Source organism: Diprion similis, chromosome 7, assembly GCF_021155765.1.
Source record: "Diprion similis isolate iyDipSimi1 chromosome 7, iyDipSimi1.1, whole genome shotgun sequence".
Classification (NCBI taxonomy): domain Eukaryota; kingdom Metazoa; phylum Arthropoda; class Insecta; order Hymenoptera; family Diprionidae; genus Diprion; species Diprion similis.
Window position 1 is genome coordinate 7,820,844 of NC_060111.1, and position 15,053 is coordinate 7,835,896.

The 15,053-nt window shown below is 38.8% G+C and overlaps 1 protein-coding gene across 2 annotated transcripts in view; it reads right to left on the bottom strand.

Moving 5' to 3' along the window:
- Window positions 1-7,918: 7,918 nt before the first annotated feature.
- Window positions 7,919-15,053, bottom strand: part of LOC124408152 (protein artichoke-like) — a 79,804-nt gene continuing 72,669 nt past the window's right edge. Inside the window, exons 2-5 of one of the 2 annotated variants that reach the window (XM_046884889.1) lie at window positions 13,939-14,307; window positions 10,406-13,492; window positions 9,896-10,227; window positions 7,919-8,525 (exon numbers count right to left, since the gene is read on the bottom strand). In XM_046884889.1, the coding sequence (XP_046740845.1) occupies window positions 7,956-8,525; window positions 9,896-10,227; window positions 10,406-13,492; window positions 13,939-14,236 (4,287 nt within the window). In that variant the 5' untranslated portion in view covers window positions 14,237-14,307 and the 3' untranslated portion in view covers window positions 7,919-7,955. Of the gene's footprint in view, window positions 8,526-9,895; window positions 10,228-10,405; window positions 13,499-13,938; window positions 14,308-15,053 lie in introns of both variants that reach the window. The other variant, XM_046884888.1, reaches the window with a different exon arrangement.

The window sequence follows — 15,053 nt, forward strand, 5'->3', positions numbered from 1 at the left end:
ATCGTTACAAATGATATCGATCCATAATATGAGGTGAATAATGCGAAATAAGTCAAATACTTCGGGGCATTGGGCATCGAGAATGTAATATACATACTTAGTGGTACTGAACTATTTTAAACAAAGCCACTTGATTACTTCTCGCTTACATAGACTTACCAAACTCAAGGGAAGTAATATTCTCTGGTTACTGAATTAGCGGACTGACTGACTGAGAGACGCCCTATATATCTGCTCGATGTTGGAAACTTTGAACTGCCACCCCAACTTCGGAGCTTCCTAACCAGAACTTGTCTAATTCCAAGCAGCTGGAGAATGTCAGAATTTTTCAGTTGATATTATCATTCTTGTCGACTGGCAAGACGGTCTGTAGGTTTAAAACATTTTTTCAAAGCTAGTCGAAAATTATTTACAGTAATTAATTGGTGCGTTCGACTAAAATGTGAATTTTATAAAACGGATTTGTTGTTAGATGTTGGAATATTTAAATTTTGATAGTAAGTGCAGGGTGTCGTCAGAAGTAAACTTTTTCGTCCCATTTTTGCGTGGATGTAAGTCGGCGCGGTACAAATGTACAAAAATTTGGAAAAATTTCAAATAGGAATTCTGAGAATATTGCTCAAGTCATGTTTTGTTCAAAATGCAAAAACCTCGAAGTAAAAATTTTACAATCATACGATCACTTGAAAAGTATATACTTCAAAGAGTGTAGAATAATTATATATGATTTGGGTAATTTTTATGTTAGGATTTTGAGTTTAACAAATCTGATTGATTAGTCGAATAGAGTTCTATTCATTCATTCATATATCTTATATATGAATTTCCGCCCAAATAAATTGATCTCTGGAAGTACCAACATTTGTAAAAGTGACAAATTACTTGTCACATGCTGAGAGTATAACTTTTTTCCATTGAACCTCGAAATAGCAATGAAAATTCATAATTTCCCCACAGAAACGCGTTTTTGGGAGGTGAAATTTTAACAGTATAACTGAATGGCTTGGATATTGCAGAGTTATACCTACCTAAAGTCTCATAAAACTGTTGAGGACTGTGAACTGCTGAGTGGAATATCGATAGACCCGGTGGAATAAGAATGAAGAAAATTTGAAGAGGAACAAGAATAATAATGAGAATAAAAGCCCCTCAGCTTCGGCGCTCTTCTGGGGGAAGGTTCTAGACACATAGCCGGTACAGGTAGTAAATGGTTATATAGTAGATATAATATGACAGTTTTGGGTTTAGTTCGAATTTCCGCCACCAGAGGGCGTGGCAAAAAGTTTCCAGAAAATGAAAGAAGTTTTCCAAAAATGAAATTCTCATTTGATTAATGCATAAAAAAAAGTTTTCTGGGTGGTAACTTTCGTAGAAAAATGCAAGTTACAATACAATACAAGAACATTAGTATTTCAAAACTTGAGATGTTTTTTCACTATTTTTGGCATTTTTTCAAATCGAGGTAAATGAATGTATTATTGAAATATTAACTCGCTAGTCTGTAAGATATACAGAATATATTCTTTGGAAGTTGGAATATCGATGTATTAGATTTTTTTGTCCAAATCTTCTAAGCGAACAACAAAATAAAACCGAATTCATCGAGATGCCATCCTGAGAAAAATAAATGTCTTATAGTTTTGAGTCAGCGTTTTAGCAATTTATCGTCCCAATGGTAATGGTACAAATGATGTAACTTTTGTAAAAAAATATGTCTAAACAGTTTATACGTTAGTAACGATTAACATTCATATCACTTTTTCAGTAACTTGTTTTTTTTTTTTAAAGAGTCGAATCAGAGACATTAATTCTTACGTTAGTCGGCACGCCCACTTTTCAACAATATAGAATATTCTGAAATTTCAACTCAAAAAGTAGAAATATTTTAAACGAGTAAAAAATGAGTCTCTTTTCTTCTTACGTATACCTTGCGTAGAAAAATTTCTGTTCGGTTCGAAAATCACAAGCTCAATTCTTGCTCAATAATCCGTGGCGAGGATTTGGAGAAGTAAGGATCCGAGATTATGGGGTCGAGGTGAACAGCTGCTGGAGAAAGAACAAAGGCCACGAGGCGTGAAATATCTACCGAATTGAATTTGCAGCTGAGTTGAGGGTGTGCCAAGCGGTAATTGTGAGGAAAAACGAGAATGCTGTAGCTATTTTTGCAATTTGAAATTTCACGCGCTTCTAAGGTTCAGTGTATTTGTTCTAATTTATCTAAGGTTGTAATTCAATTGTTCTTATATTTGCAAAGTGTTGTTCAAGTTAAAGTCGATGACGTAAATCTATTTTTATACGCCGGGGTGAGTAGATTATAAATTATTTGTTTAATTTTTATACTTTGCATAATTTATGTCAACATTTGTATATTTGTATAATTTATATATAATGATTTTAATTTTTATATACTATTTTTTTATGATTATATGAACCGGTTGTCACAAGTATTCTTTTGTATTTCTTCGAAATGTGCAGAGAAAATTCTTTGTTACGATAATAGCATAATAGCAATAGGTGCATGGCCAGCCATCTTCAGTAACTATATCAAATAACAAAAATAAAAACAAAGATTAGATGTATATACGTCTGGTATTCTTAGAATTAGATTACTAAAAATCTGTGTGTGATTTTCCACGTAGTTTTGGTAATGCGGATGACTTTGGAGAGGTTATGTCTTATGTAGAAGTTATGTGTTATGATTTTTAACGGTAATAATAGACTCTAATATATGAAACAAAGTTAAGGTTATGGACTAACATTTTTTGAAGGTTTTAATAGCTATACATTCCAAAACAACCACTTTTTACTTACAAAATTGGACTTCTATTAGCGCATCGAGTTTCGTTTTCGGCCATGCACGACCGAAACGTCTAATATAAAATTACTTGTGATAAATGACCGAAACACCCAAGATTTCATAACTATATCTCCAAATACGATAAGTGGATCAATCATTATAATTGACGTACAGGAAACTGATGTTTTTGTAAAAACTACTCCACCATTATCCAAAATTCGATTTTCTAGATCTGTGAAGAATTCATTTACGAATAAAACGAGCCCTATTACATTAAAAACCGCAGTCTAACAAAGCCATTTTTTCATCGTAAAAATGATTCGGTAATGGGATCTTTTCGAAGTCATCGATAATTGCGCTGTCGGCAAGGCGTGCTTTAGAATTCTACGCCAATGGCTCTCCTGGCTGATATCTAACAGTAAGAGCATCCAAAATGATCAGAGCGCACTCGAACCTTCCAGAACCGAATCCCGCCGCGTGTCACGTTCCCGACCCCAGGAGAGCACTTTGGGGATTCTTCGATCGCGTGCAGTCCTGCTGGGAGTTTACGTGCTGGATAGCGGCTTCTGAATCCCCGGATTCGCCACTTTCAAGATCATCGTGCTTCTCTCTGCTCTTGCCACCACTTTTCATCTCATACACGTTTCTCGGAGGAGTCGGAGAAATTCAAGCCTCGCGTACAATCAACAGACCATCTACTCTGTTTCACGTAGATACATTATTCTCTGATTCAAATTTGCCTGTGTTGCAATGAAAAAATCCTTGACTTGATCTTGAATCTGATTTCTTGATGTTGTCCTGATTTGACAAGCAAACGTTGGAAAGTTTTTTGCAATCAGTTCAAAATCTCTTGCGCACGTTCGATTTCTGCATTTCATTCTGAATCAAAAACTTGAACTGATACTATATGGGTGATCCCAAGTACTATACATAAGTGTATTGTTTTTCATTTCATAAAAGAGACATTCCATCAAGGATACCGAAAATTCATTGTTTTGCCTTGGAAAATTGTCTCGAGAGATTGCGTAAAGAAAACATTCGCTGGTATTAGGCACGACATTTTTTGGACGAAACTTTTTTTCAAGAAATCGTATACTGCTCTATCTGAAACCTTGTCCCTCTTCTCATTCGACGAAACAAGCGAAACGAATGGACATGCATTACTGATTGCGAAATTGTAGCTGTGGGTACTGGGATTGTCACTTTGCGATGCGCTATCTGGTGGAAAAAACTCAAGCTAATGTAACCAGGCTAACAGCTGACCGTTGACAGGATTTTTTCCCGTGTGGATGGAAGAGCAGGTGCATTATTGATGACGTTTCATTAATTTATGTGACATGAGACATTTGAAACCCGACGAATTACGATTTGCCTCTATTAAAATTAAAAACTTAGGTTATGTGGTGATAAAATGGCACCGATAACCAGGCTCTGACGTCATGAGGACATTTTTCAATACTTACAACGATTACGTGCTGCTTCGGCTTTCTTCTTCGCTGGTTGAGTTTATAAAAGTTAATTTGTCGAGGTGGTTATTATAAAAAATTTCTTTTATTAGAGAGTAACCTAGTATTACTTACATACCATATATAATTCAATATGTAATAGCGCTGCGACGACACATTATTCGTTTTATTAGCCGTACGGACGCAACGAGATGCATTATTATATACACATTATAATATATAACCGACGCGATATATGAAAAATATTTTTATGCAATCACTTCTGTTTCATACACTTTTGTCGCTTATTATTGCGCCGATTGATCGAACTAAAATTTTCAATTGCGATCAAATAGTACCTACAGGTTTACGTAGGGCATTTTTTTTAAATAATATTATACATACAGTATTTGTATGGTTAATAACAATCTACCAGTATTCTCTACGAGACACAGCACCTCGTAAGTTGCGTTTCTAGAAACTGCGATTAATTGTTCCAGTTTTAAATATAATACACATGCACAATATGTACTGTGTATACAGAGCGAATTCCTAACGACTGCATGGTACGTCGTCTGCTGAAATTTAATGCGCGCGCGCTACAATTCGACGATAGTTCGCCGCGATATAAGTAACCTTGAAAATTTTATGAGGTTAAAGTCATTAACGTTACTACAATGATGCATGATTAGGAGAAATTTTTCCTTTGACTCTCTGGTTTTCTGAAATTTGACTAGTAAATCGTGACCAAGAAAACGTGTTCATTTTTTGGAAAGTCAACTCCTTGAAAATTGCTCTAAAATTGTATAACAACGATTTTTTCTATGATGTCTTGTTACGTTAACCCTTACATGCATACATTTTTCCTTACAAGCGATTCACTTGAAATTTTGAATCGATGCACATTTGGGGTTGCCGATTACGAATCTGAACTCAAAATTCAAAAATTGACGGACGTGTATCCAAAAAGTTATTTGATTTTGATGAAACTCTTTGTTACATGATTCTTAGGCTCATTGATTATGAATCTGAACTCGAAATATGAAAATTCAAAATGGTGGATCCAATACAAGAAAAAATCTCGAAGAAAAATTTCAAAAGGTTCTATAAAAGTTTACTTCAAGATTTCGTAGCAATAAATAAATCAACAAATTTCATATTTTTTTTAAACTTGGAATTATTTCAGGGGCCACGAGGAACCAAAAAACTCGGCAGCTGTTACGATAAACGTAGTTTAATAAAAAAAGAGCTGCAAAAAAAGTCCCAGCGTGAATTAAGAAGTTAACGTTCCTAGCTTCAGCTCTGTAAAATTACGACAATTGAGAGTTGGGCAGAACTGCCACCGAAAATTGAAAAAAAATTTGAGGTTATATTTATGACGGTTGGTCGGCCTGGTAAACAGTCGTCTCGGATTGTAGTACCTGCGCATTGAATTTCAGTAGATGATAGACCATACGGTGATTAGAAATTCGCTCTGTAGATGCACTTATTGTTGGATGCAACATCGCCAAGAAGACATAGCCGGACGTATAATTTACATAACAAAAAGAAGATTAATTTTATCAAAGTTGAATGCACTTTATAGATTATTCGGTTTTTTAAATTCTGATTCCATATAATAAGCCGTTGAAACTGTAAAATGCAATGCAACCTTGCCGAAATTTAATATAACAAGGTATACCTACATGATAATCGAGTACTGCGTGCAGTTTAAATGGGCGTTAAGGGGGGACAAGGGTCTAAGATACAAAAAAAAAGCATATTTTTGTGATTTTTTTTACAGAGTACCTTATTTATTAATATTTTTAAACTTATTGTACATTATCAAGCATTATTCTGAGAATATTCTCCTACTCTACTCTACTCTACTCTATTAAAACCATCAAAAAATTTTCATTAACAAATATTGAAAGTTCAGTCAGTGGTAGTGGTGAGAACCGAGTCACCGCAAAAAAAAGTTTCCATGCAGCAGTCAGGATAACTCATGATTGCTTCATCTGAATTTAAAAAACCAAAGGGATTTCTTTAGTACATAAGTTTATTTTGAATTTGAAGGAAGGAATTAACAAAATATTCATTTTATGAATTTTTGGTGAAGGTGCGATCAAAAAACTCTGATTTAAACTTTGATTTGCTCTTTTTGTTTAATTAAAAAATAAGTTGTAATTAAAAAAAAATCCTTCGTTCAGAAACTAGTATTTAGTATGTAAATGAAGTGTGCAAAGTTTAGGCGAAATCGGTCCGAAGGTTTTCGAGAAACTTTTACTACCGCATGGAAACTTTTTTTTGAGGTGACTCGGTTCTCACCACTACCACTGGCTGAATTTTCAATATTTTTTTAATGAAAATATAGAAGAATATTCTTAGAACAATGCTTAATAATGTACAATAAGTTTAAAAATATTAATAAGGAAGGTACTCTGTAAAAAAATCACAAAAATATGCTTTTTTTGGTATCTCAGACCCTTGTCCCCCCTTAAAGACGCTTTGCGTTATGCCTGAGACGAAGAGTCTTTTGAAACACTTCATTGTAAATGCAGACGACAGTTGTTTCACTTGAAAGTGTGTCATGCAATTTTTGTCACCATAAAAACACGTCGCACCTCGAGAACCATTTATTTTAATCTCACCATCTTAAAATTACGATAAATTAAAGCTCGTATAAAATTGTTAGTTTTTCCCCTATTTTTTATTTTTTTTATTTTCACTTTTGTTTTTAGACTCTTCTTTACAAAATGCTTTACTTCGCCTTCTTATTGCTAATTTGTTCAACTATTTTAATCAGTTTTTATAGCCGGTGTACGGAGATTTCTGGTAGAAGGTCCTATTGTGTATAAGTATAGGTATGTTTATACATGCGTGCGCATCGCTTTACGCTTGTATAGGCCCTGGAGCAGTCTTTTGATTTATCTAATGAACCAATAATCTTGGAGCTAGTTGCATACAGGAGAATTAATACTCATTAATTTTCATTTAGTTCTTTCATTTAAGCGAGCACGTTTTATAACCTTTTGATAATAAACTATTTGCACAAGTTTTTGCTAGAAAAGAATTCACCAAAAACCTATCAACCACGCTTTTTTTTAATTGGAACTACTTTGTTTGTTTGTTACGGCTGAAATTTTTTGATAACCAAAAAGTAATGTCGAAAGTAGAATTCGATTATTCTTCGAACTTTCGTCCGTCTGGATTAAAATTGATGCAAAAAGTTGATGAAACTGGTCTGTGAGAACTAGCCCCGCTCTCTTCTAATCCTCGAATAAACTGACTTTACCCCTATTTCTTCTATTTTCGATTTAGGATAACAATTCGTTGGACAGAAGCTTAGTGTTTTGGGTGTTTCATATGAACGTGTACATGACTGTGTACCTGATACATACCTACATAGATGTAATTAATCACATCATTTTGCCTATATTAATTATTGTTAAAATTGGTTATCAATGTCTCGTTGGCGATCGATTTTGGTCAGTCACTTTTGTATAAACTTTAATTGTTTTTAAGGTTATAGAATCGACAATGACATTCACTTTTAAAAGAACCATAATTATTATCATTTCCTGCAGCTTGAAACATCGAGGCAATTGATAAATCATTTGTTACACACTTTAAATCTCTAGTCACTATATGTGCTTCACGACTGATTCAGTTGTTTAGTTTGCGGAGAGCTGTTCCTCTCATTTCAACCCCGAATAATCGTTTTTGGCCAACGCCTAAACGTTTAGAGAAGTGTTTCCGACGTTGCTGATGAAGCTGGGATGCTGCTGCTGTGAATCCTGGCTCGTAACTCTAGCCCCGTGTCCGGCTTCTCCACTTTGGATGCTGAAGTGCCGGTAGGAGATGCACTCCGATGGAATGGCCTGCTGGTCTCGCTTCACAGCTTCCCTCTGTTTCTTCACTTTGAGATAACCGAGCACGGAAACCAGGACTATGAATACGACAAAACCCATGCAGCACCCGACTATCAAACCTAATCTTCGGGTTAGTATGCTCGTCACTCCTTCCACTTCCCCGACGGAGCCGATACTGGTGATTTCCGTTTCCACGGCCTCCAGGGTCTTCACTTCCGTACATCGACTCGTCCGAGAGTCGATCATTTCCGGCAGCATCATCATCTCGAAAATATCACCATGCGATGCGTTGAACTGACCAATCATGTTTCTCTGCTCTTCAAGGTCACCCCAGTTCCCCAGGCCGAATACGCAGATCCGGTAACGCGTGTTTGAGAACAGTTTCGGAAGTTTTACTGAACGGGCGTTTGACTCCAGCACCTTTCCTCGCACCTGAAACAAATCGGTGGTCATTTTGTTTCCGATTTGAGTTCGTTTTTGAGAAACTGTTCGTCGCGAGCTAAAATCTAGCCCACCTAAGACGGCAAAATTATTTTTAAAATTTGAAATTCTTAAAAATACTTTTATACTTACGCATAGGCAAAAAGAAAATAAAATGCTACGGAATATATTGGTCTACAAGAGTATGATTTACTGGAATTATTATCTTGAATTACGATCAGATATAATTATCAAAGATGATCATGAAAACTTTTGACAGCAAGAAAGAGAAATTTTTTCCAATGATATTCCGCGAGGGGTTTATGACTTGGATCAAAAGTATTTCCTGCAGGGTTCAGTTTACCAAAATTCGTCTCCATGGATTTTTTTATATCACATTCTCTGTCCGTTTGCCTGTTGTTTCAACCCTTTCAGAACTGAATTAAATTTAACTGTGAAAAATGTTTCGATTCTGTATCTTTCAACTAAGATATTTTATGTTTTTCAGAATTCTTCTAAACCTATATCAAAAGTTTTACACACGTCTATTACAGTGGACACGTAATGTGTTTCAAGTTTACAAGTATGTCAAGCTTATATATTTTTTTCATAACATTTTAGACTATTCTAGAAATATAAAAAAGAGTTTTTTTTCCTGACAAAAAATTAATTTTAAATAGAAAATTACTGCACTTTTTTCGATCAAAAACCATACTTAAATAAAGGGACAATCTTTGAAAAAAAATTTCAGATTGGTATCCAAACTGTTGAAAAAACCCATTCTTGAAAAAAAAACGTCTGACGACATTTTACCAATAAAACTTTTGTTATGAATTTTTGAAATATATGTCCACTGGATTGGACAACGGTATTGAAAGGGTTAACATCGCTCCTTTAAATATTCGAGAAGAAGTAGTGTTGACTTTCAGCTACAAATTTTCTGTATGAAAAATATTGAAAAGCTGTTCATTATCAAATTTATGGGCAAGAAGATTTATTTTTCTGAACGTATCAGTAAAATGAAATAAAAAGTTTATTCATCGAATACCTCTGAGTATGTGAGTTTAAGCTGAAACGGCTTCTTCAGCGGAAAAAATCATCTTTGACAGTTCACAGAGTTTGGTAAATCACAAAGAGAAAAGAATGTCAGCAAGAAAGTAGGCAACTGTTTTTTGATTTCGTAAAGAAAAAACTAAAAAAATTTCAATAAAAATTTCCTGTCACGACTTTTCTGGGAAAACGTTCATTTTTTCCGAATTAAGACATACATCAGCGAAAACACTCTCTAATTATGAATTAGCAAGTGAAATCAATCGAATATGTGGGTATAGTGAGTGAGTGAAGTTCCTTATAAAATGTCTCTTATGCAAATATTTACTAACCTGATCAACGTTGTCCATCGCGTGATACGCCACTTGGTATCCTTGAAGCTTAGAATGGTTTCTGCTCTGCCAAGAAACGAGAACCGAAAACGGTTGAATGTCCTGGATAGCGAGCTTAGGGATGAGCGGAGCCGAACAAAAGGCGTGGGGGTCGAGGTCCAGGAATACCTGGCCCCGAAGTTCCGGAGGTTTTTCGCATCTCAGCAATCCACTTTCCATCTCATTGACTCCCATTCCACCTCTATTTCGGCCAACGCCACCCACAAGCTTTTGATGGTCCCTCAGCCATTCCCAAAGTTCTTGAGACTCGCATCCACAGTTGAGGGGATTTTCTGCAAAATGGATTTGTTTTTTACCGTATTGGCAACGCCCATCTCCCCGATTCATTTCATAAACAGAATTTCTTTGACCAAGATGATAGATGTGCTTCTTTTTTCACTGACTTTTTACTCGATGGAAAACCTTGTCGTTTGATGATGATTTCAAGGTACTTGTGGAATAATTAATTACCTTCGGCTCGAAGACTCCGGATTTGTGTTTCCAGGGGTCGAAATGCGTTGAGAGGTAGATTTTCCAAATAATTTTTGCTGAGATCGAGAATACGGAGTTTTTTCAGTGGTCTGAAGGCGTCCGGAGATATGAAGGATATCCAATTTCCATACAAATGCAGTTCCTCGAGTTTCTCTAGGTGTTGGAAGGTGTTCTTTCCAACACCGCCGATCTGATTATGAGATAAATCTAGAATCTGTAAGGATTTTAAGTCTGGTGGGAAATTTTCGAGTTCCTTTAGTTTGTTGTGCGTCAAGTTAAGCAGCTTTAGATGCTCTAGTCTCTTCAGCCTCTCCTGGGGCAGGAGCTCGAGTTCGTTCGAGCTCATGTCGAGGGTTAGTAAATTCGGCAGGTTTCGAAAGGCGCTTGGAGACACTCTGGATATAACATTGCTTCCCATGAAGAGGTGCATCAGTGCCGGAAACGCTTCGAAATCCTGGCTGGTTACGATGGTGAGATTGGTGGCAGAGATGTGAATCTCCTGAAGAGCCGGGTACTTCGCTTCCGAGCTGATTTCGTGAATTCTCAGCAGAGGATTGGCGGTCATGTTGAGCCAGCTGAGTCCTGGTATATTTTGGGCTGATAGGGCAACGCCAGGTATTTGATGAAAGTTGTTAACCGCGAGGTCGACGCGTCGTAACAAGTGCGAGTGGACGAAGAAGTTCGCGGGAAGAGCAGTCAAGCGGTTATGACTCAAATCGACTGAGTTGAGGCGGGACAAGTTAGCCGCGGCAAATCCGTAAAGAGAAGAAATATAATTTCCATGAAGGTCAAGATCCCTGAGGTTTGTTATACCATTGAGTTTCGACACGTCTACATTCAGGATCACATTCTTGGCGAATGACAGTATCTCTATCGATGTGGCATTAGCGAAAGCATCGTAAGGAATGTCTTGAAACCTGTTACCGTCGAGCTTAACTTCCTTCAGCAATTCTAGACCGATTAACAACAGCCCGGGAAGACTTCGCAGGATGTTATTACTCAGTATCAACTTACCAAGGATTTTATTCTTTGAAAATATTTCGGGCGGAATCCGACGAAGCTGGACCGAGTCCATGGTGAGCTGTTGAACCGAAGGAATGCCATCCAGTGATTCACCGTTTATTTGGCTGAAGTTGTTGTGAGACACCCTGAGAACTCTGAGTCCGGGTATGTCAAGCCTATCCAAGGCAGCGGCCGTTAGATGATTGTGTTCCAGGTTCAACTCGTAAAGGTTATTTAACCCTCTGAAAGCCCCGCGCTCTATGACACTGACAGTGCAATTCCGGAGATTCAACGTCCTGATCGGCAGTCCCTCTTGAAATATCGTGTCGTGGAGAACGTTGAGATGGTTATTGGCCAGGTCAAGTACCCGAAGTCTTTTCAGAGCCGTCAAAGAGTACGGATCGAGTCTTCGTAGTCCGTTGTCCTGGAGATAGAGTTCTTCGAGTTCGTGAAGTTCCGAGAAAGTCTTGACTGTAACGTGGCTGAGGCGGTTCATACTGAGTTCGAGAAACTTGAGTGCCTGCATCGGCTGAAAGGCCGCGTCCTCTATTCTGGATATAGAATTATTTGTCAGATAGAGTCGTTCGACGAGTAGCAAGTCGCGAAATAGCGGTGCTTGAAGACGAGTCAGCCTGTTGTGTCCCAACCACATTATTCGTACCGATGCCTGACCCCGGAGCGAATCATTGTGCAAAACGCCAAGTCCGTTATTGTCCAGCTGAATAGAGACTAGTGAGCTGCCACCGTTCCCATTCTGGCCAACGTCGTTCGATATCTGGAACACGTCTCCGAGAACAGCGAGTAGGTTCCCTTGTAAGTTGACGTGCTGTAGGTTGTGCAGAGACCTCAGAGCTCCAGTCTCCATGTCGGTGATAGCGTTGTTCTGAAGATGGAGTTCAAGGAGGGATGGCAGTGGGGTAAAAACGTCTCTCTTTACCTCAGTGATCTGGTTGTCTTGCAGACGGAGCTCCCGGAGCTGCTTAACTTTGGCAAATGTCCCGACTTCGAGCTCGCGGATGTTGTTGCCGTCGAGTGAAAGCGTAGAAAGGTTCTCGCAATGTCCTAGGAAGTCTCGAGGAATTTTCTCTATGTAGTTTCCACTTAGATGTAGCTGGGCCAGCTGATTCAAGGTTGCTAGACCCTGAGGGTCTATCCTTCTGATTGCGTTCTGCTGAAGATAGACGACTGAGAGGCTGGTGCTGCCGGTAAAGGCCTCAGGCGGTATCTCCAAGATGTTGTTTTCCGCAAGGAAGAGCTCCTTGAGGTCTGGCAGTTTCGAGAACACGCCTCGTATGTAGTGGATGTGGTTGTGACTGAGGTCAATCGACTTCAGCCTCTGATTGGCACGGAATGTAGAAATGTCTAGGAATACTATCTTGTTGTGACTCAAGTCGATGGATTCGAGGAAACTTAGCGATATGAAGGCATCCTTGTCAACCGACTCCACCGCATTGTAATACAGCGATAGAGTTCGTAAGGACGGGCAACATCTAAAGCAGTTTAGTGTGATAACTTCAAAATTGTTACTACTAAGATCTAAAAAATTCAAAGCTTTTAGCTTCGAGTATCCATCCTCGGGCAGCTCGGATATCTCGTTCCAAGCCAACCGCAGCGACGTGAGACGCTCCAATCGCCTCAGTGCCGTCATGGGGAAAACCCTAATCTTATTCTCGGCGAGGTCCAAATCTGTTAGCGTGTCCTCAAGCCCCGTGAAAGCGTATTCTGATATCTTTGTGATTTGGTTCCCTTTCACGTTCAGTTTTGTCAAAGATAATCCGTAAAAGCTGTAGCTAGGAAGATCGTGAACGAGATTCCCCTCAAGGTCCAGGACCGTGAGACGCAGCAGAGGCGCCAAAGCCTTTTGTGGCACGTGTGGAAGACGCCCAGAAACAAGGGCCAAGGACTCGAGGCTCTGACCAAGCCGCTCGAAAACATTCTCGCTAATTTCCTTTATCCGCGAGTGTGATATCTGCAGATGCCGGATCTGGGTGCCGATCGGGAAGGCGACTTCTCTTAGCTCCTCGACGTTACGGTCTAGTTCGTAGACGCTCAACGATTGGACGACTGCTCCTAGAAAAGTAAGATCACAAACCCCCATCAAGAACCGTACCCGCTCTTAAAATATCGTGTACACTATTCGAGTTGTCCTCCGTACATTCTCCGGATCCCTTAATAACCCCAGACAGAAAGTAAAGTGCACTCGGCAAGCATGAAGTTAAACAGTACCCTGTAACCTGGTATTGCGAAGTAGTCGCACGTCAGTGGGCGGAATAAATGAATAATAATCGCGTCGTCGTGAATTATTCATGAAGTTTGCAACTTGCCCAAGGCCAAATCTTCCCAATTTTCATCTTTCGCAACAGTGAACGTAAAAAAGACAGATCATCATGCATCTGCCAGCGATATCGTAAGACATCGAAAATCGGCCACTATGGACGAAATCCGGTGCATAATAATAAGTGTTTGCAACTACACGGGCAGAGTTGGAAAGTATGTCTCAAGTCAGTCACCTTCACCGCCAGATGTAATAAGTACCCCGAGCAGGGCGACCCTCAACGACTCTTCGGTAGCGCCAGCGCACTCCAGGAAGAGTCCGTCTTCGAAGTTATAGCAGGGACAGCCGGGGATGCCCTCGGGGGGTGGACACTCCGCACTCTCAATTTGTCTCGTGGCAGTTACCAGCAGCGTGGCAAGGATCGACCATACAAAATTTATTCGACTCCTCGTCCGGAACTCTGGTAACGTCCCTCCGCTCCCGGAGGGTGGTTGATGCCACTTCCGCCTCGTGCGTAGCCGCGACGTCCACATCTTATTATCGTCCTGCGAATCGTAGCCACGATCTCATTTCGCTGGCCTCAGAGAATTTGGTATTGAAGCGACTGGAAGCATACATACACATCCCAATGAATATACTGATAATGTTACTATTTGGTTTTATGGAACGCGTTGGAAACACATGTTTCCACGAAATCTTGTTAAAGTAATGTAATCTTTTTAGGATATAGGTCCATTTCTGCAGTTATAGAGCTGATTCTAGTCAGGAGGTGGTGAAAGAAGCCTTCGTTGCAGAATGTCCTGATTCTTGCGAAAAATTAGTGCACAAGGGTGTTTGCAGGAAAATGAAGATAGTAAGGTATATAAGTAGAATTCCTCGTACCACGCATAGTGACAACGCGAAATGATCCTAGAAACGCTGAATATTCACCCATTTCAGTCTTTCTTATCCCCGATCGACTAAAAATTAGAAAGTCAGGGGTTTTTGACGTCGTAGATTACGAATCTAAACTGGAAAGTCAAAAGTTCGCTATAGTGGATCCAAAGAGTCAGCCACAGTGGCTGAGTTCTGATTTTTTATTTCAGATTGGTGTTCTGCCACCTTAGAAGTCCTTGGGTACCAATTTTATACAAATCAAATGATTTCTCGCACTTGAATTCTGAATTCAGATTCGTAATTATTGACTTTACAGATCTCTGCTTTTCAAATTTAGAGTAACTCGAAACTAAGAAAAAATGTATGATCCAAGTATGCATAATGTTAAATTTTCTGCGAGGCTTTGTGACATCATAGATTTATCAACATACGCAATAGAGACATTTCACTTATACTTTACTACACTCATTCTTC